Source organism: Anopheles aquasalis, chromosome 3 (genome assembly GCF_943734665.1).
Source record: "Anopheles aquasalis chromosome 3, idAnoAquaMG_Q_19, whole genome shotgun sequence".
Classification (NCBI taxonomy): Eukaryota; Metazoa; Arthropoda; class Insecta; order Diptera; family Culicidae; genus Anopheles; species Anopheles aquasalis.
Window position 1 is genome coordinate 33,995,149 of NC_064878.1, and position 25,562 is coordinate 34,020,710.

The window sequence follows — 25,562 nt, forward strand, 5'->3', positions numbered from 1 at the left end:
TTACTCATGTGTGTCTATCCTGCGATATCCATTCAACTTACAAATACTACTGCGAAGTAAAGGGAAGTGAAAGTTAATGATTGTTATCTTTGGCCTCTTGCCTTTCCAAGTACATGCAAGTGTAAACTGTGAGGTACATAAGCTGGCATCGGAGTATTCACCTTCCTCATGGCACTTTCGTTTTTAGCCTTTTTAGTACCCTCTTTATACGATGAAGAGCAAAGTACTTCCTTGTTGTGAGTTGTGTGTACCTAGGTGGATGATTTGGCTTATTTGTTAATTTGTGTGGGATTTTGATTCACCTTTTTTGCGCATAATTATATCGGTTATATGAACATAACAAATAAAAACGACTGCATTTGTATTTTGTGACTATAAAGGATTGAAGCTCTGTTTAAACATGCTTTTTGTTTCAAAACATTTCATTCGCAATCAATCATTTTGATTGTAAAGTCTCGCGTGAGACATTATTCGTGGGAAACCATAATTGGATTGATCTACGTGAAATACTGCAATCGATTCGCAGCGAAAACCGCAAATTTTGTCTACAATGTGGATGGTTGTTACTTTGATTTTTACGTCCGCCGGTCACGTCGCAAAGGACATTGATATAAGTACTTGGGTGAAAGGTAGGTGCCTCTTTCAGCTTTATTATTCGCCTGCTTTTGCCGAATTTGATTACATGATCGTCAAATGTTAACCAAAGCCCTGTTTATATGCGATTCTGCGATTAAATCTCACTACATAATTTTGATTATGCTGATTTAAACAATCTGATCTGATTTAAACAATTTTGCCATTTGCATTTATTTAATCTTACTTTGGCGTGGCCTAATAGTACAATGGCATGGCTTTTCCTTTAACTATGGTGCAATCTCGAGTATTAGGAGATTATTTTTATAAATCGATATTGTTTATATTGATCTTTTTCAAAGGAGGATACTCTCATTGAGGAAGAACGAAACACTTGTAATGACCGAAGTTGACTGTATGCTACCTTGCTAGGTTATTTAGGAAAACTTTAAAAAAATATTGAGGGAAGATAAAATGAATTATTAGTGGAATTACGTTGCAAGGGATTTATAATTTCTTACTATTAGATCTGTCTCGGTCAAAGCAACGATTCGAAAACGGACAATCCAAGAAAAAATAAAAAAAGAAATAAAATGGGTGTTGGATGAGTGTCGTGAGAGTCTTTTACGTCATTTACGTACCGGAAACTTTCACCAAACGTCTGATCAACTAGATGATCGCGATCAGCTTGACTTTGAAAGCTAACTCGTTACGTAATATAGTGAACGAGTTTTTTGAGGCCCAACGCGCGGCGCTAGTATCATGAACACTATATGAACTATATACAGTATGCAAAAAAAGTTTATCCACCCGTTGCAAGCAATGTACGTTTGACTGGTTTTTTTATGAAACCCCTCAGCCTAAAAAAATCTATCACATATCAATAGTTCTGTTTTTTATTCTTCTTTACTACGCTTTTTACATTTTTGAAAAATACCTCCTAGAAACAAAGATATTACAAAAACAGTAGATCAAGGTACGAAGAGCACGCAAAAAAAGTTTATCCACCCTCATGCATTTCATTGTAGGGTGTTATACAGTTTTTACTCCAATATAATCAAATAATCCTTTTCCTCTCAATTTCAAAAATTTATTTTAGTTTGTTTATCCCAAAAACATTGTTTGAGGCTTATTGGATGGTTTTATCGCCACAAATGATGGAGTTATGGGCCATTTGATATGATATGTGATATGTGATACAAATTTTTAGGCTGAGAATTTCCATGTGAGATATAGATGGTGTAGAGATTGCCTTTTAACCATATATTTTTTCATATATATTTAATAATTGACAAACAATGATGTTCATGTCAAAGATCTACAGAAACTGAAAGTGATATTAGTGTTGCCAATGCTAACTTACCCCATTATCAACACTTTCTCGTACGTACACATCGCGATCATCAGGATTGGCATTTGATTGCTTGTCCATAGCGATGCGATCATTTACTTCCTTATTGCTCCAACCTTACTATTGCTCACTGCTGGTCCGCAAGGAACGCAGCGTCAGCCACACATCGAATCTATTGCGAGATGCAACAGGTCTTCCGCATGCATTGAATAGGCGCTCTTCCCGTGCTTCATCTTCTCTCGGTCGGTTCGTTGACGCCAGATACGATGTTAACGAACTTTTAGGTTTTTTTTTTTCATTTCTGGTCTTACGACAGGCAAACCACAAGGTTCCGCTGCTGTAACGGTGGAGCAATAGACGGATGATCATCTCTTCTACTTTTGCTCGAAGGGTATTATTTTGTCTGCGTTTTCTTTTTATTTGTAGAGTAGACGTTTGGATAACTGTTAGGATATAATAGCGAATAACATTATGCAATCAATAGCCATTTCCTGATATGCTGCACTCTGCATGATTCGCACACTACATCGTGGTTCGGTGAAAGTGCGCATATAGTATAAAATGGAGCTGACCACCTTTTCCTAGCGAGCAATAACTTGCAAATGGGCGCATAAGGAAAATATTCAAAGCAACTAATTTTCGAATGATCATCAAGGTACCGAAGGATATATATGGGAAGAAACATGTTGTAACTTGGGCATAATATTATACACCGCTTAGGTATATCGTAAGGTGAGAGTAGACGAACTTTTTGTGGAAAAAGGGAGGCTCGTCAACTTCCTATGTGGTTTCTCTCATAGCGTTGACTTTCGCGCATGAACAAACCACTACTTCCTTTTCTCGCAGCGGGCGGAAAATAACGGTAAAATTGTTTGGTTATTCGCCGAGGAGGGGTTGGCATCATCAACCTCACCGCTGTTTCTCAACTCTCACTTTTGTTGATCGTTGATCGAGCGTCGGATCGAGTTCGCATACTAGCATACATGCTTAGTGTGTGAGTGTCATCCGGATGGGTCTTCGGCTGTAGCGGGAGCGATCGGCTGCCGCGAAAGGGTGGCTTTTCTTACTTTCGTTCGCGTTCGTTACTCGCGGCAAGTGGGGTAGCGGAAGTTTAGTGTTCGTTTTCGTTCACCACTCGCGCGGCTCACTTCGAGAATAACAAGCTTGGATCTTCAAAAGTGAACCTCCGCTGCTACGAGTCATACGCGCGCGCGTTTACCTTATTATATACTGTACAAAACAGGAAACATGCTGTACCATGAAGTGCGTGACAATTTGTGCGATCCTTTTAAACAAGAAAAATAAACATCGCTTTGCATAATTTAAACAGACGATATCAAATCTTTCAGTGGTGTATTAAGACAAATCAGTTCTCTTTGGATATAAAACATGCTGCAGGATTGCAAGTGCATATAGTGTATGGTTGAAAAAAAACATGCACAAACACGAGGTATAAATCAGTGTCCGTTCCACCGAATCCTTTTGTATGCAGTAGCCAAGTTTCCTATCCTGGGAAGTGTGTGCTGCTAATTGTAACAAGTGTAACGCGGTACGAATGAAGAGTTTCAACATCATTTATACATCTTATACTTGACGCCTGTTTGATTCCGATGAAGTGGTTGCTCACCGTACGCCGAGCGAGCTTCCCCTCATAGATGTAGGCAGTAATAAAAAAAGTTGATGCAGAATAGCGTCTATGAATCAAAAGTGTTTTGTGAAACAAACACATAATCAAGCAAACCGATTTTCGAAGCTACCGATCGAAGTTGATTGATCAAAATACATGTGACAAAACGTATTCCAAATTCCGAACGGTAGCAGCATCCCGTGGATTATTCAGCAAGAAAGTTTGGGCCGTAGTCAGGTAATCAGTATCAGCTAAAAGCATATACGAATATATGCAAACGAAGACATGGGCTATAAATTGTGATCTACCCTTGTTTTGCTTACTGCCACGAGAAACTCGTGCCTTCATATGCTAATAAAAACTCTAATAGGATTCTTTCTTCGAAAATCCCTGTTTCAACAATTGTACTCGGTATATTTCGCGGCCGCACAGTCAGACTAGATAGAGTATTCCATGATTTTTGTTAACGAAAATGACATCTCTAGGTAATTATATTTTGATATTATAATATACTTTGTTATATTACTGCATCTGTTGTTACGAATTCAACCCATTAAATTTGTTTGCTATGATATTTTCTCAATATTCGAAATACTCATTTTGTCTACAGGGTGAGGCAAAAAAACTGCAACACAGTTAAAACGCCATATATTTTTCATTTTTGTTAGGATTTTATTGAATAAAACCAAAAAATGTTGGGAATTTCATAAACTTTCAGAATCAGTTATTTTTTTACGGTATGTTACTTTTTGGATGAATTATGGTCTTGAGACCGTGAAGAGGCCTTGCTTCGCTTGGCCGCAAATGATGAAATTCTGAACTTTGTTTTCTTTGATGAGAAACCATTCGTTATCCTGTAGTTTTTAAACGAAAAATAATATGGGATTTAGTTTCCAGGAAAGTCAGCTGATAATTTACACTCTCGGCTGGCCACCACGACGCATAAACCGGGTTGATAATGGGTTGAGATGCGATAACACGCAATTTTTCACATTATTCGCACATTTTCGTTCGGTGGATCCGATATAAATCAACAAATTAATGTTTCTAAAGCTATTAAAAGGTTCATTGCAGTCCTAGAAATGCAAACAATTCATGCGAAATCCCTAGAGATTCCAACAGGACTCTGTATCTTCCCTCAAAGCAACCGAGACATGGGATTGGCGTAAAAAAACATTTCACACTTCATTTCCATGTCTCATTGGCTGTCAATATCTATGGGCGCAAAAAGCGCAGGACTTCTCCGTTGGCGGTATTTTGAAGGGCAAGGTTAGACCTAAAAAATGACATAGTTTTGAACAGTTTATGCAAACGCTTCTCTAAGAATGAGCCAAAATACCACAAAGCACTCTGCGGGCAACGAGCGATGGTTTCTTCTACCGTCTCAAGATCATAATTCACCCAAACAGTAACATACCATAAAAAACTGAACTGATTCTGAAAGTTTATGAAATTCCCGACGTTTTTTGGTTTTACTCAAAAAATTCCAAACAAAAATGAAAAATATATGGCGTTTTAAATGTGTTGCAGTTTTTTTGCCTCACCCTGTATATCACCTTCAAACTTGAGGTTGACCCAACAAACTAGCGCATGAGCCAGTTGATTTGAAAAGAGATGGCGTTAGATATACAAAGTTTATCGATAATCGTTAAATTCTAGACGAACTTACTAGAGTATGCCCATTTATTCTCATTAGTCAACTTTTTTTTTTATATGTTGGCTATGGTTGGGTGTTTATTTCATTGCCGTTGCCATACAGATAAAAGATGTATCGTGCATGAGAGTCGATGTTGGCCTTCTGTTGATAACTAATAAGTTACAGTTCGTTTTTTCACACACAATAATGTGTTGAAAAAAATTACTTTTTGATCTTATTGGGGGTTATTTGGAGGATTTGTCACTCTGATTGGACGGATTTGGATTTCATTGTTCCTACGTCATGAAGAATTGTGTTTTTTTCCTATCAAAAATGTTATCATAACTAAAAAAGAAAATGAAAGAGGATCAATGGTGTATTCCATTGGAGCATCAATAGAAGCGTATGTTCTGTGATATATATAATGGAGTGGAACTGTTCACTGTCGTGCATGTGTGTAACACGCGTTGGCGCTGACATTTGTCCCTCCTAGAGTCTGTTGACTGTTGGGGTAGGTTAGTTCTAGATAGATGTACTATCTAGAATACAACTGGTAAAAACTAGTCAACGTTTAGTTTAGGATGCTACCCTCCTAATACTCCTCCTATATTGGAATGGGAGTTCCCACGCATCCACATTATAATATTTGCCCCCGAGCGAATATTAATCTTACATTCTAATGAATGGCATAATTGCCACCATAGCAATCGGCATGTGTAAAAGTGTTTTCGGAAAGCCCTGCAGTCGGTTTCATCTTAAAAAATTGGAATCATTCTTTTTATTATTCAAATGTTTATGCATGATCTCTTTCTTCTTTTTTTTCCTTGTTACAAAATACTTAAAAGTTGAAAGACGTCACTTTGTGTGAGTAAACGGGTTCGACAATAACAAACATGAATGAACAACAGATGTGAAGGATGACGCGTTAGGAGAAATAGCTAACAGCTAAGAAATAAAAGTTATGGTAAATTCCATACAAAAATGCCTGATTTTGTATAAAAAAATGTCCGCGGGGCAATTACGGCCATACAAATGGTATCTGGGATAGAAACTGTTGCATTTTGGAAAAAAATCCAGCAAGCCCATAAAACAACCAGCAAGGAAAAACTTGACATACACCTTGCGTCAAAAATTTTAATACGTATATAAATGTCACTTAAATCTATGTATCCTCCAGGATAATATTAAGTTTCTTTTTTCAAATTTCAGGAATTATGACTCTGAGCCGTGGTCCTTACAGCGAGCTCGATAAGATGAGCCTTTTTCAAGATCTGAAACTAAAGCGAAGAAAAATCGACTCACGATGTAGCAGTGACGGTGAATCAATTGCTGATACGAGCACATCGTCGCCGGATCTTTTGCAGTCACTATCACCGAAAATGTGTGATCCACAGCATCAACAAACGGTAGCATCGCACGGCCTTGTCCAGGATATTGCTACTATAGCAGAGACAGCAGAAAATTGTTTACCACCAAAAACACAGTCTATATGCGAACAAATCTTTCATCGTGAATTGTTCGATGTCGATTACTCAGATCCTGTGAATGTAAAAGGACTAGATCAAGCTAAACCTGCATGCGCCGATGTAAGCAACGCAGACATCAACTGCGAAGAAAATGAAGAAAGGGATGCCGGTCTCACCACTGGGTTTTCCATGCCTATTACGAAGCTGGCGTTGTATGACCACGGTGCATTCGTTCAGTCAACAGCTCTGGCAAAAGAGGATTCGTGTAGAAGCGATACAGCTTCAGTGGATTCGTTACCAGGCACATCATCGGAAAACGCACAATTGTCTAGAGCCAATAATAGCATTTCTCAAAAGGCATCGTTTTCCTCCAATGGCGGTGCTAGTGTTATACGTGCAGTTGCCGATGAGCAACTTCCCGTGTCCGTAACTCCACCGCATGTTTCAACATCCAAGCAAACATGCACAAAAAGCACTGGTCATATCAACAGGCGAAGTTGTCTAACAAATGGTAGCAGCATAGATAATATTATTGACAAACGAACCAACATCTCAACCAATAGAAACAGGCTTCCATCAAGCCATACCGAACGTAATAGCAACAACCATGTGGCTCTAATCAATTCATCTCAGCTATCACATCAGGAAATGTGCCACCATTCAGAACATCAGAACAAAACTAGCCTTGTTTATGTCAACAGTGCGGGAAACGAATGCGGTAGCGTAGAAAACAATACGATCAGTAACGCTACAAGTAATCATAAACACGATAGCCATCATCCTGCAAAGCAACAAAATCAACCGATGCCAGTGCTAACAAATTCTGCATCTTCAAAAATGAAATGTGAGAAATTAACCTACGCAACGAACCCTTCAGTAAATGCAGAAGCGGCGGCAGCAACAACTTTAGTGACACTGGGCATGAGGAAACAACAGTTGGGGCAACATAAACAAATCTCCTCATACTGTAGTACTCATTTATTTGAAACTTCTCCGTCTGCAACATCAGTAACAAAAACAATAGGGAAAGTGACTGATTCTATGACAGATGTGATTCAAAAGTGCGAAGGTCGTAACATGCCATCGAGCTTTTCGGTAAGAGATTATAATAGTATTATCCAGGCGGATAAAGTTGTCGGTTATACTGTCGCTACGCCGACTACGATGTCAGCATGCTCTCAAACGTTCCAACAAGTGGATGGTTCCATCAGTGATAATTGGAAATTGTTGCAGGCTGCTGGTTCTAGTCATATTATTGCTTTAACTAGTAATAATGAACCTGAAAATGATGTTAATACTGACCAACTGGTTGCAGCTATTCAGCCACAAATATGCATAAAAAGAGAAAAACAACCATCGCAAGCACAACCAGAAATGATAAAACAGCAACCGGAGCAAGAACACGAGCAAGAACAGAAGCAGCAGCAGGATCAGGATCAGGATCAGGATCAGAATCAGGAACAAAAACAAGAACAACAACAACAACAACAACAACAACAACAACAACAACAACAACAACAACAACAACAACCACAACAACAAGAACAAGAACAAGAACAAGAACAAGAACAAGAACAAGAACAAGAACAAGAACAAGAACAGGAACAGGAACAGGAACAGGAACAGGAACAGGAACAGGAACAGGATCAGGATCAGGATCAGGATCAGGATCAGGATCAGGATCAGGATCAGGATCAGGATCAGGATCAGGATCAGGATCAGAATCAGAATCAGAATCAGAATCAGAATCAGGATCAGGATCAGGATCAGGATCAGGATCAGGATCAGGATCAGGATCAGGATCAGGATCAGGATCAGGATCAGGATCAGGATCAAGATCAGGATCGGGATCGGGATCGGGATCGGGATCGGGATCGGGATCGGGAACAGGAACAGGAACAGGAACAGGAACAGGATAAGGATCGGGATCACGATCACGATCACGATCACGATCACGATCACGATCACGATCACGATCACGATCACGATGAGGGTCAGGAACAGGAACAGGAACAGGAACAGGAACAGGATCAGGATCAGGATCAGGATCAGGATCAGGATCAGGATCAGGATCAGGATCAGGATCAGGAACAGGAACAGGATCAGGATCAGGAACAGGAACAGGAACAGGAACAGGAACAGGAACAGGAACAGGAACAGGAACAGGATCAGGATCAGGATCAGGATCAGGGACAGGAAAAGAAGCAGGAACCGGAACACCAACACCAGCACGAACGTGAACAGCAACAGCAACAGCAACAGCAACAGCAACAGCAACAGCAACAGCAACAGCAACAGCAACAGCAACAGCAACAGCAACAGCAACAGCAACAGCAACAGCAACAGCAACAGCAACAGCAACAGCAACAGCAACAGCAACAGCAACAGCAACAGCAACAGCAACAGCAACAGCAACAGCAACAGCAACAGCAACAGCAACAGCAACAGCAACAGCAACAGCAACAGCAACAGCAACAGCAACAGCAACAGCAACAGCAACAGCAACAGCAACAGCAACAGCAACAGCAACAGCAACAGCAACAGCAACAGCAACAGCAACAGCAACAGCAACAGCAACAGCAACAGCAACAGCAACAGCAACAGCAACAGCAACAGCAACAGCAACAGCAACAGCAACAGCAACAGCAACAGCAACAGCAACAGCAACAGCAACAGCAACAGCAACAGCAACAGCAACAGCAACAGCAACAGCAACAGCAACAGCAACAGCAACAGCAACAGCAACAGCAACAGCAACAGCAACAGCAACAGCAACAGCAACAGCAACAGCAACAGCAACAGCAACAGCAACAGCAACAGCAACAGCAACAGCAACAGCAACAGCAACAGCAACAGCAACAGCAACAGCAACAGCAACAGCAACAGCAACAACATTTAGTTATCACTAGTTCAACGGTGATCAGCAATAACAGACAATTTAACAATAGTATTGTTAATCCTAGTTCCGCACACCATCAACTACTTGTTAAACGTGATCGTGGTAATAGAGTATATGTTTCCCAATCAATTGTTTCGCCTAGATCTTCAACCACGCGGCAATCGGTGAGCCCTGCTGCAATTTCTATTAGCAGTACTTCACCACTGCATTTGCCTTCCGCTCAGCAGCAACTGCATCGAGATAACCATAGCCCAAGTATTCAGGCAGAATCCTCGAGCGTGACAATGCCACCACATCAAAACCAGTCGCCTTATCCGCATATTATTATAAAACGGGAAAGTGGTTCATCCAAACTACTTTATCATCAGCAGCCGGCTATAGTAGTTCCTGTGGGCGTCGTTGGAGTCGAAGGATATTCTAACGCTAGTATTACGGCTGATGCTCCGTCCTTACAGACCTCGGGAGTAATAAAAGCAACGACATCGGAAAACACTAATATTCGTGATAGCTCGGGTTTGTTGCGGGTTAAAAACGAGGCAAACGCACACCAGCCAACTACATCTTTGGCACCGGTTCAACAACCTCAACATTCACAACAACGTATGTTATGGCCTGTAACAGCATCGGCACGTATCAACGGAGTTAAACCGGAAGTTATTGGAGGTCCATTGCCTCCGATTAGAAACCAAATATCCTCACTTCAACAGCATCAGCTCCATTCTGCGGCACATCAACCCCAGCATGAACAAGAACATCATCAGCAACCACAGCAGTATCATCGTCAACTCCAGCAGCAACAACTAAAACAGCATTCCCCGCATCAGCATCACTCTAGTGCAAGACCCATGACATCGCAGACTCCTCCTCGGAATACTCCTACAGTGATAATGGGTGAATCGTGTGGAGTGCGTACAATGGTATGGAGCTACGATTCTTCGCTGAGCATACATAGCTCATCTACTATTTCTGATGAAATAAAGCCCGGTTTATTAAGCCAGGAGCCTAGCACTTTTAGTAATGGTGCTTCTCCACAACACACGCTACTTCGTTCACCATCCTTCCATTCACAGCAGAGCCAGCTTCTAAAAAATAATGGAGCTCTAGCAAGTAGTGGAACCACTGGAATTAATACTAACAGGAATGGCAATACCAAACCTTCGCCGAGTAACAATAACGAAGAGGCTGCGCATTTGCTATTAAGTCTTGGCCAATCCGTAACTCCGAATACGACAGCTGCTGTGGTGGCAGCGGCTGCTGCAGCTGCTGCTGTTGCTGGTCAACCACAATGGCAAGCAACCAATCTTAATCGAACGGTTCTTCCTCTTAATATGGAGCGTCTATGGGCTGGTGATTATGGACAGTTTCCGACAGGACCGCAACAGTCACAGCAGCACCAACTACAGCAAAGGCAACAGCAACAAAAAGCACTGAATCTTTCCTCCCATCACCAACATCACCTTGCTTGGAACCCGGGTGGAATTGCAGGATCGAAAAAGGTAACAGAGAAGCTACCACTTTCTACTTCTACAGTTTACTGTCCTACTAATAACAAAGCCGAACTTCTATTAGAGATGTCGGTTATGTTTTGAATTCTTAATTTGATTAAAGAGAAGGAGATGACAAATTGTTGGGGTTCCACATTCTTTTCCACAGGACTTACTAGAAGATATGCCTCCGGATGAAGACGATCAGCCGTTGGTGTGCATGATATGCGAAGACAAAGCCACAGGTTTGCATTATGGTATCATCACGTGTGAGGGCTGTAAAGGATTTTTCAAGAGGACTGTACAAAACAGACGCGTGTACACATGTGTGGCAGATGGATCATGCGAAATTACGAAAGCCCAGCGCAATCGCTGTCAGTATTGTAGGTTTAAAAAATGTATAGAACAAGGCATGGTACTGCAGGGTGAGTTGAGACATCCATACATTCGACTCATGTGGTTCGTACGCACATTTTTTATCTATTGTTTTTGTAACACTTTTTATAGCGGTTCGAGAAGATCGCATGCCGGGTGGCCGAAATAGTGGTGCCGTTTACAATTTGTACAAAGTTAAGTATAAAAAACACAAAAAGAGCAATCAAAAGATAAATACTATCTCCAAGCTGCAAGGTGATGTTGGTATCATGATGGGAACAGGGTCAGTCACTAATACCAGTGTCTGCAGTACCGGTTCCTCCGAAGCAGCAGGACCTGCTTCTTATGATGGAAATGGCTCTAGTGTTGATAGTTTGAGCGATAATCCCAATTCGGCTAGTATATACCACTCTCTCTCGCATCACCAGCAGCAGCATTTAGGACAACACCATCTTTCTTCTACTACGTCGCCAACGTTGGTAAAGACAGAAGGGACTAAAATTTTGTCACCACATCTCGTAAATGGAACCATTCTCAAAACAGCACTTACGAACCCAAGCGAAATAGTTCATTTACGGCATCGGTTGGATAATGCCGTCAGTTCATCCAAAGATCGTTCGATATCCTATGAACAAGCCTTGAATATGATACATACCCTTATAGACTGTGATGCTATGGAGGATATAGCTACTCTACCGCATTTTAGCGAATTTTTAGCTGACAAATCCGAAATTGGTGACAAGCTGTGTAACATTGGAGACTCGATCGTGCATAAGCTGGTGTCGTGGACGCGAAAGTTACCTTTCTATATCGACATACCCGTTGAAATACATACCAAATTGCTTACGGACAAATGGCACGAGATATTGGTTTTAACCACCGCGGCCTATCAGGCAATGCACGGCAAGAAAAATATTTCCAACCAATCACAAGATATTCCGGGACTTGGAGGAGGAATCCGGCTGTTAACTCCAGATAAAAGTGACAAGGAATTTAAGGAAGAAGTAAACTATCTCATCAAGCGACTTTGCGAAGAACTTTGAATAAAAAAATATTTTAATTCCAGATAACGTGCCATTTGCACACTTTACAATCCTGCCTTACAACTCTTATGGGTCATCCAATCTCGATTGAGCAACTAAAAATTGACGTAGGTCAAATGGTAGAAAAAATGACTCAAATCACCATCATGTTCCGCCGAATAAAGCTCAAAATGGAAGAGTATGTCTGCTTGAAGGTTTACATACTGTTAAATAAAGGTAATGGAAATGCATAATGATATTACAACCGAACATTATTATAGTGTCGTAATCTGTTGCAATTGCTGTCGATTTCGTTTTAATGTACCAACTTTTTTCGCTTCATTAATATATTTTAGAAGTCGAGCTGGAAAGTATCCAGGAAAGATATATTCAGGTACTTAGAAGCTATCTACAACATACTGTTCCACAGAATCCAAACCGATTGAGCGATCTTCTGGCTCATATTCCTGAGGTGAGGTTAATATTGAATTACATATCTCTATAACATTTTCTGCAGTATTTTTTCGTTGTCGTATTATATACATATGTGTAATTTCTAAAATTGTATTTCTTCCTTCATCTAGATTCAAATGGCGGCCAGCTTGCTTCTGGAGAGCAAAATGTTCTACGTTCCCTTTGTTTTGAACTCGGCAAACATTAGGTAGCAGATAATTAATTGTGGTAGGATGATGTTGACATCACCGAACTCGAACAGAGGCGTAAAAATGTTGCAAGCGTCGAATAGCAACTCAAGATGGCAGAGCGTTGAGACAAGTATTGCAGGGAATAGTTCTATCTTTGCTCGAGGCTCTCATATCATCAACGATTTTAACCGTATCGAAAAAATGCCACCGGCTGAAAGTTGTTCTATATTGGTTAATTCTGGTTATATGAAGAACTCCATGAGAGCCATTGTCCAAAAGAGTTGGCAATCTACCTACATTAAGACATGTACGACACTTCAAATCGAAGATGTAACCCGTTCTAGCAATGATGGTCAATGTGACAGCCAGTTGACGCTTTATATGACTCCTGACGCACAGGCAGAAGATATTGTATCAACAAGTTTTTTGCAACATCCTGAATGTGAAAGAGGCTGGCCCAATTACGAAGTTAACCAAAGCACTGCAAACATGAGAATAAAAGAGGGGGGTAAACAATCTTGGATTATGAGTAATACTGATACTACCAACATGCACACAAATTGCAAAAACGGCGTGCAAATAATCTATATAAAAACAGTGTTACCTGATGAATGATTTCGCCATTCGCTATGGATTCTAATCGAGTTCACATTTGGAAGGTCCGCAATACAACTATCTATTGCATACATTCATTTGAACGGAAAAAAGCGTTGTGGAAATAAGCCTGTTTAGCGCTTAATGCCATCCGTTGCACTCCCCCACCCACAAGGAAGTAGCAGATTAAGATATATGGTAAGAATTGTATTGAAAGAAGAATGAAGAAGAGTATGTTATGAAAAAAAAAAAATCTCTTCATTTAAAAAGACTTTCAATTTCTATATGAGGTGTTCTGCATTTAGTAATTCTAGAAGATCCATCATGGTAGCCAAAAACAACATTATTCAAAGTTACCAAGCCCGCGCAATGTTGACCAAAGTATGAAAAGCTGCCGGGCAAAAACCCAACGATACAAAACCATAAAAATCGAAAAAGTTGAATCGGAAAATGTAAATGGAAACAGGGGTTTAGAAACACGTTTCCAGAAAGATGAGGTTTTGGAAAAGTCGCTTAATTAAAATGACGATACCAATAAAATAGAACTATCTTTCTCAAAGTTTAACAAAGTGAATACAAACTCATCATCGTTTCATTATATTTTGTCACACGAACAGACAGATAAATATCGAAAAACATTAACTGTAGATATTCACAAAAAACAACACATTGTCATACCAAGCAAACATAACGAAACATTCAAGGAAATAAATTTTCCATTACAAGGAAGTCTGAAAAAAATGCCTTCTATATTGATAACAGTTTATAATTAAACTATCGTGGGAAGCATGAGAGGAGCGTGCTAGATTAAAACTCCGTGTTTACAATATGCAAATCGCGTAAACGTACTACTGACATATACACGTATACGAATATATGTGTATAACTATACCGGATTAAAAGGTATGAATCCCTTATCCCATATAAATAGTAAGTGTGCATGTATATAAGAAAAAGTGAAATGGTTGGATAAAAAAAAATAGAAATTGTCATGATGAACACAACATTATCTAAAAACATTTGTTGGTAGTTCGGTGATGTGATAATTGCGCATCTAATCCTATCCTTACTTAAATGATTCTCTTCGAGTCTACCACCCTAAGAAGTATCAAATGTAAGGCCTGTAATGACCTGAGAGCCAGCCGCTTATTTTTGGTTGAAACAGTTTATTTACTGTTGTGAAATAGCGATATAAGCAATGCTGAATTCAAGCGAAACGAACCAGGTTGTGGAGATGTCCACAACAGATATGCTTAATCGACATCGATAGCATTTGTCGAAAAACTAACTTTTGCGTTGCAATACGTGTAATTCATGTTGGAAATGCAAACAGGTTGACGATATCTTGTATTTACCTGTAGCTAGAACATGAAGGTCAGATTTTTTAAAACCAGAGAAAACTGTAATATACTGAACTTTTCTGCTTGTTACTAAACTCGTCTATCGTAAGTTAGAAGCTATCTTTGCAATCAGACAGTAATGGGCGTTATTTCCATAAGCGAAGTTTATCGTAAGGGCGCTTCTACAAGGGCTTACATACTTGTTCGCTATGTAGTTTGCAATCAATTTTTTAAGCTCGCGCAGAAGCGTTCTAAGATTTTTAACTTTATGCACGAGCAATTAATTTTTGTGATCCTTTTGTTTTGTTAATTTTTCTCATTCTCCTCGCAGACTATGATAATTTAGGCCTTTTCCTAGTAAATGATGGAACACAAATTATCACATCTCTATACATTTGTGTTAATTTTTACATTCATTTACTAGCAATTGGCTCAGATTGTTATCGCGTTGCAGTGTTAAAATTATAGTGTGCATGCTGGGTTAGAAAATGTGTTAAAAAAATCATTACAAACTCTAAGTGTGCATAACAAAACCTAGTGTAACTATTCTTTTTTCCACCCTGACATCGATCCTATCTACCCTTGTTATTGAACGTTAACAGCATCTTAATCATCTTTTTATTAGGTTTTAGAAACACTTTGTCTGCTAACTTCTAAGACTACACATATATGCACCGTCTGTTCAACATTCAAGGGTTTCTCATTTCTGTAAAATGACATTTTCACTAGAGGAACATAGTATCAATATTTGCATTGGCCTGATAAATTATTTTCGTTTCGAACATTTTAAAGCGATCTCGTTTTACATTGAAAAGCTAGAGATACACGAAGCGTAAATTCTAGTATAAACTCAGAGTGTAATGCCAAAAAGATTATGCTTATGTCAAAAAGATTATAGGCCCGCGGAGCGTAAAACCGAGTGTAAAAGCAAACGTAAACTTACTACCAACATGAAGCGTAGCGTTGTGAAGAGTTGAATGTTCTACAATCGCTAATATACAGCAACAACATCTTAAAATATATAAAAAAAATGTTCAGAAATCAACTTATCTCGTCGATTCATATTTTTTGTGGCCAAAAACACATGTAATTGATGTAATAGCATAGTGTAATTGCAGGTGCACGAATGTAATTGCAGTTGACGTTTCGGTATAAACTTTTATGCGATTATGCCTGCCACACGAAGCGTAAACTTTTTGGCATTACATTCTGAGTTTACGCTAGAGTTTACGCTTCGTCTATCCCAGGCTAAACATAGATATGTGTTTCAAGGATCAGCAGCGTATGCTATAATATAGGATTCAATAAAAAAAAACCGTACGCTTTCGAGGTATATTAGACCAAATATTTACATTTTTTTTATTAAGCAGATGTTGTTTTTCTTTTTTTATATGTTTATAATTAGTAATTTTCTGTTTAATGCACCAGGCGTGATAAGCAAATAAATGTAATCTTTCATCCGTTGCGATTAGAAAAGTATACGCTGTCATGCATTATCGAAAAAAAAACTAGAACTGTCTGCCGTAAAGACTCATAAGCAAGGAGAATGATGAAAAAGCAAATTGAAATAAATGATTGGCTTAATATAAATCTTAAATTTGGAATATGTCTGATTGACGTCGTACATCGGTGGTTCACTCAATGGATGAGTAAATGTGGGATGTTTGAGCAAGAACAATGTTTCGGTTTGGAGTTTTGGTGTTTTATATAAAAGCTTCAATACTAAATAACAATAAGCTAACAAAAGTTACATTATTACAGTCTACACATATGTTAAAATCATGATTAGGGTGCTTATGCTTTCAGGCGATATCGCCTCTAGGCGATATTTCGGATGATTCATTGGGGTTCGTCGATTGTTTACTCGATTTTCGAAATTTCAACTGGTTGTTTCGAATAGTTTCGAAAACAAAATCAATCATTTTTTATTCCAATTAACTTTATTTTATCTGTATCACATACGACTTACCCTTTTTTAATAATAGTATACGATCAGCAGGAAGAAATTATTGATGCACAATCAGGACGATATAACCGTTTTTCAGATCCAACCGTTCAGAGTCGATGGTCGATGTAAACAAAACGCCTGCTGTCGATCACAAAAATGCACACGACAGTAGGCGATCATGAACACAAACATGAACCAAATGAATGATCGTCAAGAGACTAGACTAGATATCGCCTGCGAGAATATGCACCTTGAAGTCAGTTCTGAACTCATCATCCAATAATCATTATGCCACATTATGAATTTTAGTTTAGTTTTTATCGCAACTAACACTAACAGCGTTTTAGCTAACAAAATTTCTATAAGCGTGTTATGCGCTTTGACTAGGAGCAGCCAATAATAATGAAAGAAAAGAAAAGTATAACAATAATAGTACCAAAAAAGTGGTTCGTTTAGTATTCCACAGTTACGGTTAGTAAATGTGGCCGAGCGTAGATAATAAACACATGAAATGATTACTAAACTCGTCCTTAACTAAATGAAGCTCAAATTTTTATTTTTTTTTTTTGAAAGCGTACTACCATAATTGTATTTAGGATTAGAGGAAATGTTTAAAGCAGTTCGCAGAGAAGTATAAGGTGGTTCAGAGTTACCAATGAAACATTAGTTGGACAGCACTTCCTCATAAAAAGCTTAGCTGACTGGAACCTCCGAAATCGGTAACCGCGAAGTCTTATTTGGCAGTTTCAAGAGTTCAGCACCTTATAACAGGAAAAGAAGAGAAGTTTTCTGGTTGTTTAAAACCCGAATAACTACACCAATACTCATTCCTTTCTTACGTACATATCAGCTTAATTCTTTACCATCGGCATCAGTAACATACATTTTTGTTTCTTCTATCGGTACGTCTATTTTTATTAGCAATAGCAACGATTGTTTGCAGTTGATTTCGACTGTAAAAAGCTAGAATTGACTATCTTAGGTATATGAAAGAGACATGGATCAACGGGCGCCATAAGCTTGGGCATATATATGTACTTCCTAGCTCGTTTTTCTGCATTTATTAGGACCGACGAACCGTATGTTTGTCTTGTTATTTCTTTTATAAATAAGTATTTCTTGTACTTTAGAACAGTACTACATCAAATAACAGAAATATTCCAGTAGCTATGAAGACATGGATAATAGCAACTTGAAATATGCTAAAAATTAATTAAAACCCGTGAAGTGAAGAGAAACCACTATCTGGAATGCCAATAGTTATGATGTTCTTAATGCGGTTTATTAACCATCTTATCTTCATGCAATGTATTTCTTTGGTTAAATATTTCGTTTTGCTCAGTCACATCACATCACACATGCATGTTATCACATGCAATAGACGTAGTATAACAGCTGAGATAGTTTACATAACACGATAAAAAATGCACACAGTTTTTAAACGTTGAAGGCCGTTCTAAAGGCCGACTAAGGTGCTTATTCTGTAACTTTCGATTACGATGGCCTCAGGCGTTCGATGATTCATGCGAATTTCGAAACGTTTCGAAAACAATAAACAATTCAAAATGACAGTTTGAAGTAAAAAAACTGTTAATTAACTTGTTTTTTTCGGTATAAAAACGACTTAACCTTTGTAATAATAGTATACGATTAGCAGAAAGAAATTATTGATGCACAATCAGGACGCTATAACTGTTTTTCAGATGCTCGATGCTCGATGTAAACAGAACGCCAGCTGTCGACCACAAAAATGTACTCGACATGCAGGCGATCGTGAACACCAAATGAACACAAAATGAACCAAATGAATCGAACGCCTGAGGCCATCGTAATCGAAAGTTACAGAATAAGCACCTAAATGTTTGATTTTCAATTCACCAAGAGAATGAAAAATAAAACACGATTGACGAATGAATATGAGACTTCTGTGTGTCACCGACACATACAGCTGTAAAAAATTTAGAAATATGATTCGGAAAGGCAAGCTTCGATAGTTTAGATTCCAAATACATTCAAGAGAACAGCAAGTTATGAGGATGTTTCTACACACAAACATTTTTTCAAACTAAATACACAAATTTATTCTAAACATCACTTAAAATTTCACATTAACTTCAGCAGACTTGAAACGTATATCGTAATGTATCTTTGACTGGCCATTAAGCAAATTACTGTCATTAAGATGTACATTTCAGAAAGTAGCTTTTCATTGGAGCGTAACGTTCATTGTATATGGTGTTCGAATCCACAGTTTTTTTTCGACTTGTTTCAACTGAATTGTTTTGTTGTTAGTCTGAGAGCGTTTCTACACACAGCCAAAATTTGGCGGCTAAGACCGTTTCTACACACAGCCAAAATTTGGCGGCTAAAGTCAAAAAAAGAGAACTTCATTTTTCCAACATTTTGGAAAAAATAATGGCAGATGGAGACAAATTTACATCTACGGTACGGCCTACACTGGAGCGCAGCATTATGTGTCTGCCGATCAGCTTAAAGCATATTACATTTTAAAAAAAGCTGTTTGCAGGTGTGTTAAAGTTATTTCGCGATGATTCTGTAGTTTTTCTGAAGTTCTTCTTTTCAAGCGTCCCTACACACACCATTATTTTTTTTATATGGAGCTTTTGACTTTTGCCGACAATTTTGACTTTAGCCGCCAAATTTTGGCTGTGTGTAGAAACGGTCTAAAGTCAAAAAAAGAGAACTTCATTTTTCCAACATTTTGGAAAAAATAATGGCAGATGGAGACAAATTTACATCTACGGTACGGCCTACATTGGAGCGCAGCATTATGTGTCTGCCGATCAGCTTAAAGCATATTACATTTTAAAAAAAGCTGTTTGCAGGTGTGTTAAAGTTATTTCGCGATGATTCTGTAGTTTTTCTGAAGTTCTTCTTTTCAAGCGTCCCTACACACACCATTATTTTTTTTATATGGAGCTTTTGACTTTTGCCGACAATTTTGACTTTAGCCGCCAAATTTTGGCTGTGTGTAGAAACTGTCTGAGAGTATCATGCCAGTAAATCCTGTTACTTCTATAAGGTTGCTTCCAGACGGTAAACGAATGCATCGCGACGACTTTTGCTCAGTCTGAGCAAAAACTTTCGCGAAAGCGTGTGTTCTTCGAAAGACCTCCGCCAGAGGGCTTTTTTTATATGAAATGACAGCTTTGACAGCAGTGTTCGTTCGTTCGCGATGCATTCGCTCCCTACACGGGCATCCATGCTATCGCGATCAAACTTTCGGGCACTTGTATGGGGATGACGTTTATTCGCCTCGTCGTCGCGATACTTTCGCGATACATTCGTGCTCGTTTAGACGCAATCTTAGATATAAATATAAAAAAGATTTTTTCCCGTTCATTTATGAATATAAGACTTGCCAGTCCACACTATGATTAAAATTGGCAATTAAAATGGGTCGGCTAGTGTACACACTACCATTTTAATTACCAAATACTAGTGTGAAGCCCTGAGCTCCGATCGATGTGATCTTGAGTGCGGAAGTTGAAATTGCGTTTTTTGGTGTAAATGTGCCATTATTATGATGATAATAAGTTGTATTTCACCAAAAAATCTTATATTTATTGTTTTCGATCAAAAATGCTTTCGATTCGAAACCAAAGCAAGACTTTGCTGGGCTCAACTGAAGCAAGTTGCAAGCAAGCGGTACTCATGTTTTGCTCAATGTCGCTCAGTTAGTTGTGTTAATAACGCAGTAATTTGCTGGGCCTCCCATACATTATGTACATTAACCCTAGCCCGCAGTCCTATGTACCAGGTGTATACCTTAAGCGGCCCATAGACGATCAACTTTATTTGTCAACTCTTGCATGCAAGTCGATTGACACCAATATATTTATCGTGTGTGGGCTATTTGAAGCTTGTGTCAAGAAAGTTGAAGATTTTCAGCCAGCTGAAAATATATTGATGAGACTGAATAATGGCGTCGCCTGTGGGTCACATTAACGAACACGATGCGTCTGTGGCCCTGATTGATGAAACATTAAGGACTAGGCCAATTTATGCCCACATATGAGCAATAAAAATAAAATGACAGTTCGACGCAATTCTTGCATCCGAAACATTGACAAATAAAGTTGATCGTCTATGGGCCGCTTAAAGCGGCTAAACTCTCAATTTTATTTATCAATGTTTGGATGCAAGAATTGCGTCGAATTGTCTTTTTATTTGGGCCAGACCCGGGACTGGTGGATGAGAATTAAAATAATAGTTTGGACGGCCGGTTAGAGATTCGCTCCAAACAAATCACGGATTAATAATACAATCCATAAGGAATTTTTCGAATCTTTCAGTGCAGCCATGCTTCAACTTCAATTGTAAAAAATATGCCCATTCTCGATATGTTTTCTCCAGTTCGAAACGCTAGTACGGTGCGGTAGGTTAAATATGTTTTTGTTACTTTAAATATTAAAATAAATGCTAGTTATTTATTAAAGGCAGATCTTAACGTGAAAAGTGCGAGGATTTTTTTTAATAAAAAAAAATAAATAAAATGTCCAAGGAATGATAGTGAAAAGAATAAAAAATTACCAATAAAGCTGTCAGCTGATTTTTTCCGCTTCACTAATATCACAATAGCTCCATTAACCCTCAACCTTTGGTTCGAAAGTATCAAATTATTTGAAAACGGTTAGTTGAAATGGTCTGAATTTCTCAAAAAATAAGATTTATTTTGATCATAGAATAGAAATATTAGGTTGGCTCATAAGTATTTTCGTATCTTGGCAATAGCTGGCGTTGGAGTCGACTATCTCCACCGTTATCAATCACACCCAAGGAGACAATCCGTTTTGAAAATTACGCTGCATTCGCTGCAGGTAAGAACGACTCAGCTTCTCACTCTTCACTTTATGAATCGATCGGTCTTGCAATAAACAGTACTTACATCCATTCAGCTTCCATTCATCCATCCATTGTGAATTAACTTGATTTTTTCGGTATCAAAAACGACTTAACCTTTGTAATAATAGTATACGATAGCAGGAAGAAATTATTCATGCATAATCAGGACGTTATAACCGTTTTTCAGATCAAACCGTTCGAAGTCGATGCTCGATGTAAACAAAACGCCTGCTGTCGATCACAAAAATGCACTCGACAGTAGGCGATCGTGAAACCAAAATGAACACAAACATGAACCAAATGAATCAACGCCTAGAGGCTATCGAAATCGCCTGGTTCAGAATAAAGGCCTCTACAAACCGAGCACGTAACGCTGCGTACGTTGCGGAGCGTACGTAAATTCATACATTTCTCCGCAGCACTACGCTCCGCAACGCACGCAACGTTACGTGCTTGGTATGTAGGGCCCAGTGCAATCCCATACATTCCACCACCGTTTGACAGCTACGCTCCGCAACGTACGCAGCGTTACGCGCTTGATTTGTGGAGGCCTTAAGCACCTTAACATCCACCGGTCTCAAAACGGTCGAACGAGAGGCCGCGTCATTTAAAATGTCTCCTTGTCCACTTCACGGCAAACATGTGATTGAGGAAGGAATTGTTCTACAATTCTTCTCATACATAGGAGATTAAGAAATACTAAACAATCAACATCCCGCTCAACAATTCTTGCTTAAATGTAAGAAAAAGGAAGTTTGGATAATGATTTTGTCTCGAATTCTGCAGCTTGATGCGGCATTTTTACAGGCAATAAACTATACTAACGGGTCGGTATAAACTTTTATGCGATTATGCCTGCCACACGAAGCGTAAACTTTTTGGCATTACATTCTGAGTTTACGCTAGAGTTTACGCTTCGTCTATCCCAGGCTAAACATAGATATGTGTTTCAAGGATCAGCAGCGTATGCTATAATATAGGATTCAATAAAAAAAAACCGTACGCTTTCGAGGTATATTAGACCAAATATTTACATTTTTTTTATTAAGCAGATGTTGTTTTTCTTTTTTTATATGTTTATAATTAGTAATTTTCTGTTTAATGCACCAGGCGTGATAAGCAAATAAATGTAATCTTTCATCCGTTGCGATTAGAAAAGTATACGCTGTCATGCATTATCGAAAAAAAAACTAGAACTGTCTGCCGTAAAGACTCATAAGCAAGGAGAATGATGAAAAAGCAAATTGAAATAAATGATTGGCTTAATATAAATCTTAAATTTGGAATATGTCTGATTGACGTCGTACATCGGTGGTTCACTCAATGGATGAGTAAATGTGGGATGTTTGAGCAAGAACAATGTTTCGGTTTGGAGTTTTGGTGTTTTATATAAAAGCTTCAATACTAAATAACAATAAGCTAACAAAAGTTACATTATTACAGTCTACACATATGTTAAAATCATGATTAGGGTGCTTATGCTTTCAGGCGATATCGCCTCTAGGCGATATTTCGGATGATTCATTGGGGTTCGTCGATTGTTTACTCGATTTTCGAAATTTCAACTGGTTGTTTCGAATAGTTTCGAAAACAAAATCAATCATTTTTTATTCCAATTAACTTTATTTTATCTGTATCACATACGACTTACCCTTTTTTAATAATAGTATACGATCAGCAGGAAGAAATTATTGATGCACAATCAGGACGATATAACCGTTTTTCAGATCCAACCGTTCAGAGTCGATGGTCGATGTAAACAAAACGCCTGCTGTCGATCACAAAAATGCACACGACAGTAGGCGATCATGAACACAAACATGAACCAAATGAATGATCGTCAAGAGACTAGACTAGATATCGCCTGCGAGAATATGCACCTTGAAGTCAGTTCTGAACTCATCATCCAATAATCATTATGCCACATTATGAATTTTAGTTTAGTTTTTATCGCAACTAACACTAACAGCGTTTTAGCTAACAAAATTTCTATAAGCGTGTTATGCGCTTTGACTAGGAGCAGCCAATAATAATGAAAGAAAAGAAAAGTATAACAATAATAGTACCAAAAAAGTGGTTCGTTTAGTATTCCACAGTTACGGTTAGTAAATGTGGCCGAGCGTAGATAATAAACACATGAAATGATTACTAAACTCGTCCTTAACTAAATGAAGCTCAAATTTTTATTTTTTTTTTTTTGAAAGCGTACTACCATAATTGTATTTAGGATTAGAGGAAATGTTTAAAGCAGTTCGCAGAGAAGTATAAGGTGGTTCAGAGTTACCAATGAAACATTAGTTGGACAGCACTTCCTCATAAAAAGCTTAGCTGACTGGAACCTCCGAAATCGGTAACCGCGAAGTCTTATTTGGCAGTTTCAAGAGTTCAGCACCTTATAACAGGAAAAGAAGAGAAGTTTTCTGGTTGTTTAAAACCCGAATAACTACACCAATACTCATTCCTTTCTTACGTACATATCAGCTTAATTCTTTACCATCGGCATCAGTAACATACATTTTTGTTTCTTCTATCGGTACGTCTATTTTTATTAGCAATAGCAACGATTGTTTGCAGTTGATTTCGACTGTAAAAAGCTAGAATTGACTATCTTAGGTATATGAAAGAGACATGGATCAACGGGCGCCATAAGCTTGGGCATATATATGTACTTCCTAGCTCGTTTTTCTGCATTTATTAGGACCGACGAACCGTATGTTTGTCTTGTTATTTCTTTTATAAATAAGTATTTCTTGTACTTTAGAACAGTACTACATCAAATAACAGAAATATTCCAGTAGCTATGAAGACATGGATAATAGCAACTTGAAATATGCTAAAAATTAATTAAAACCCGTGAAGTGAAGAGAAACCACTATCTGGAATGCCAATAGTTATGATGTTCTTAATGCGGTTTATTAACCATCTTATCTTCATGCAATGTATTTCTTTGGTTAAATATTTCGTTTTGCTCAGTCACATCACATCACACATGCATGTTATCACATGCAATAGACGTAGTATAACAGCTGAGATAGTTTACATAACACGATAAAAAATGCACACAGTTTTTAAACGTTGAAGGCCGTTCTAAAGGCCGACTAAGGTGCTTATTCTGTAACTTTCGATTACGATGGCCTCAGGCGTTCGATGATTCATGCGAATTTCGAAACGTTTCGAAAACAATAAACAATTCAAAATGACAGTTTGAAGTAAAAAAACTGTTAATTAACTTGTTTTTTTCGGTATAAAAACGACTTAACCTTTGTAATAATAGTATACGATTAGCAGAAAGAAATTATTGATGCACAATCAGGACGCTATAACTGTTTTTCAGATGCTCGATGCTCGATGTAAACAGAACGCCAGCTGTCGACCACAAAAATGTACTCGACATGCAGGCGATCGTGAACACCAAATGAACACAAAATGAACCAAATGAATCGAACGCCTGAGGCCATCGTAATCGAAAGTTACAGAATAAGCACCTAAATGTTTGATTTTCAATTCACCAAGAGAATGAAAAATAAAACACGATTGACGAATGAATATGAGACTTCTGTGTGTCACCGACACATACAGCTGTAAAAAATTTAGAAATATGATTCGGAAAGGCAAGCTTCGATAGTTTAGATTCCAAATACATTCAAGAGAACAGCAAGTTATGAGGATGTTTCTACACACAAACATTTTTTCAAACTAAATACACAAATTTATTCTAAACATCACTTAAAATTTCA

General features: G+C 38.3%; 2 protein-coding genes across 2 annotated transcripts; both read left to right on the top strand.

The window, feature by feature from the left end:
* Positions 1–6,398: 6,398 nt before the first annotated feature.
* On the top strand, positions 6,399–7,249 carry LOC126576596 (uncharacterized). The gene is made up of 2 exons (XM_050237903.1): positions 6,399–6,773; positions 7,217–7,249. Exons 1-2 carry the CDS (start codon positions 6,402–6,404, stop codon positions 7,247–7,249), a joined length of 405 nt encoding a protein of 134 aa, XP_050093860.1. The 5' UTR covers positions 6,399–6,401.
* Positions 7,250–7,918: 669 nt separating this feature from the next.
* Positions 7,919–18,109, top strand: LOC126576597 (hormone receptor 4-like). The gene is given in 10 exon segments (XM_050237904.1): positions 7,919–8,420; positions 8,550–9,279; positions 9,282–9,354; positions 9,356–11,048; positions 11,206–11,461; positions 11,544–12,415; positions 12,478–12,670; positions 12,790–12,905; positions 13,018–13,114; positions 18,090–18,109. Coding segments are annotated over 10 exon segments (4,443 nt in total). The 5' UTR covers positions 7,919–8,027.
* Positions 18,110–25,562: the final 7,453 nt, after the last annotated feature.

Excerpts from the sequence above, each read along its gene's own strand:
- LOC126576596 (XM_050237903.1), top strand. The coding sequence starts at position 6,402 with ATGACTCTGAGCCGTGGTCCTTACAGCGAGCTCGATAAGATGAGCCTT. Across the intron at positions 6,774-7,216 it reads CTAAACCTGCATGCGCCGAT|AAACAGGCTTCCATCAAGCC; the intron begins GTAAGCAACGCA and ends CTCAACCAATAG.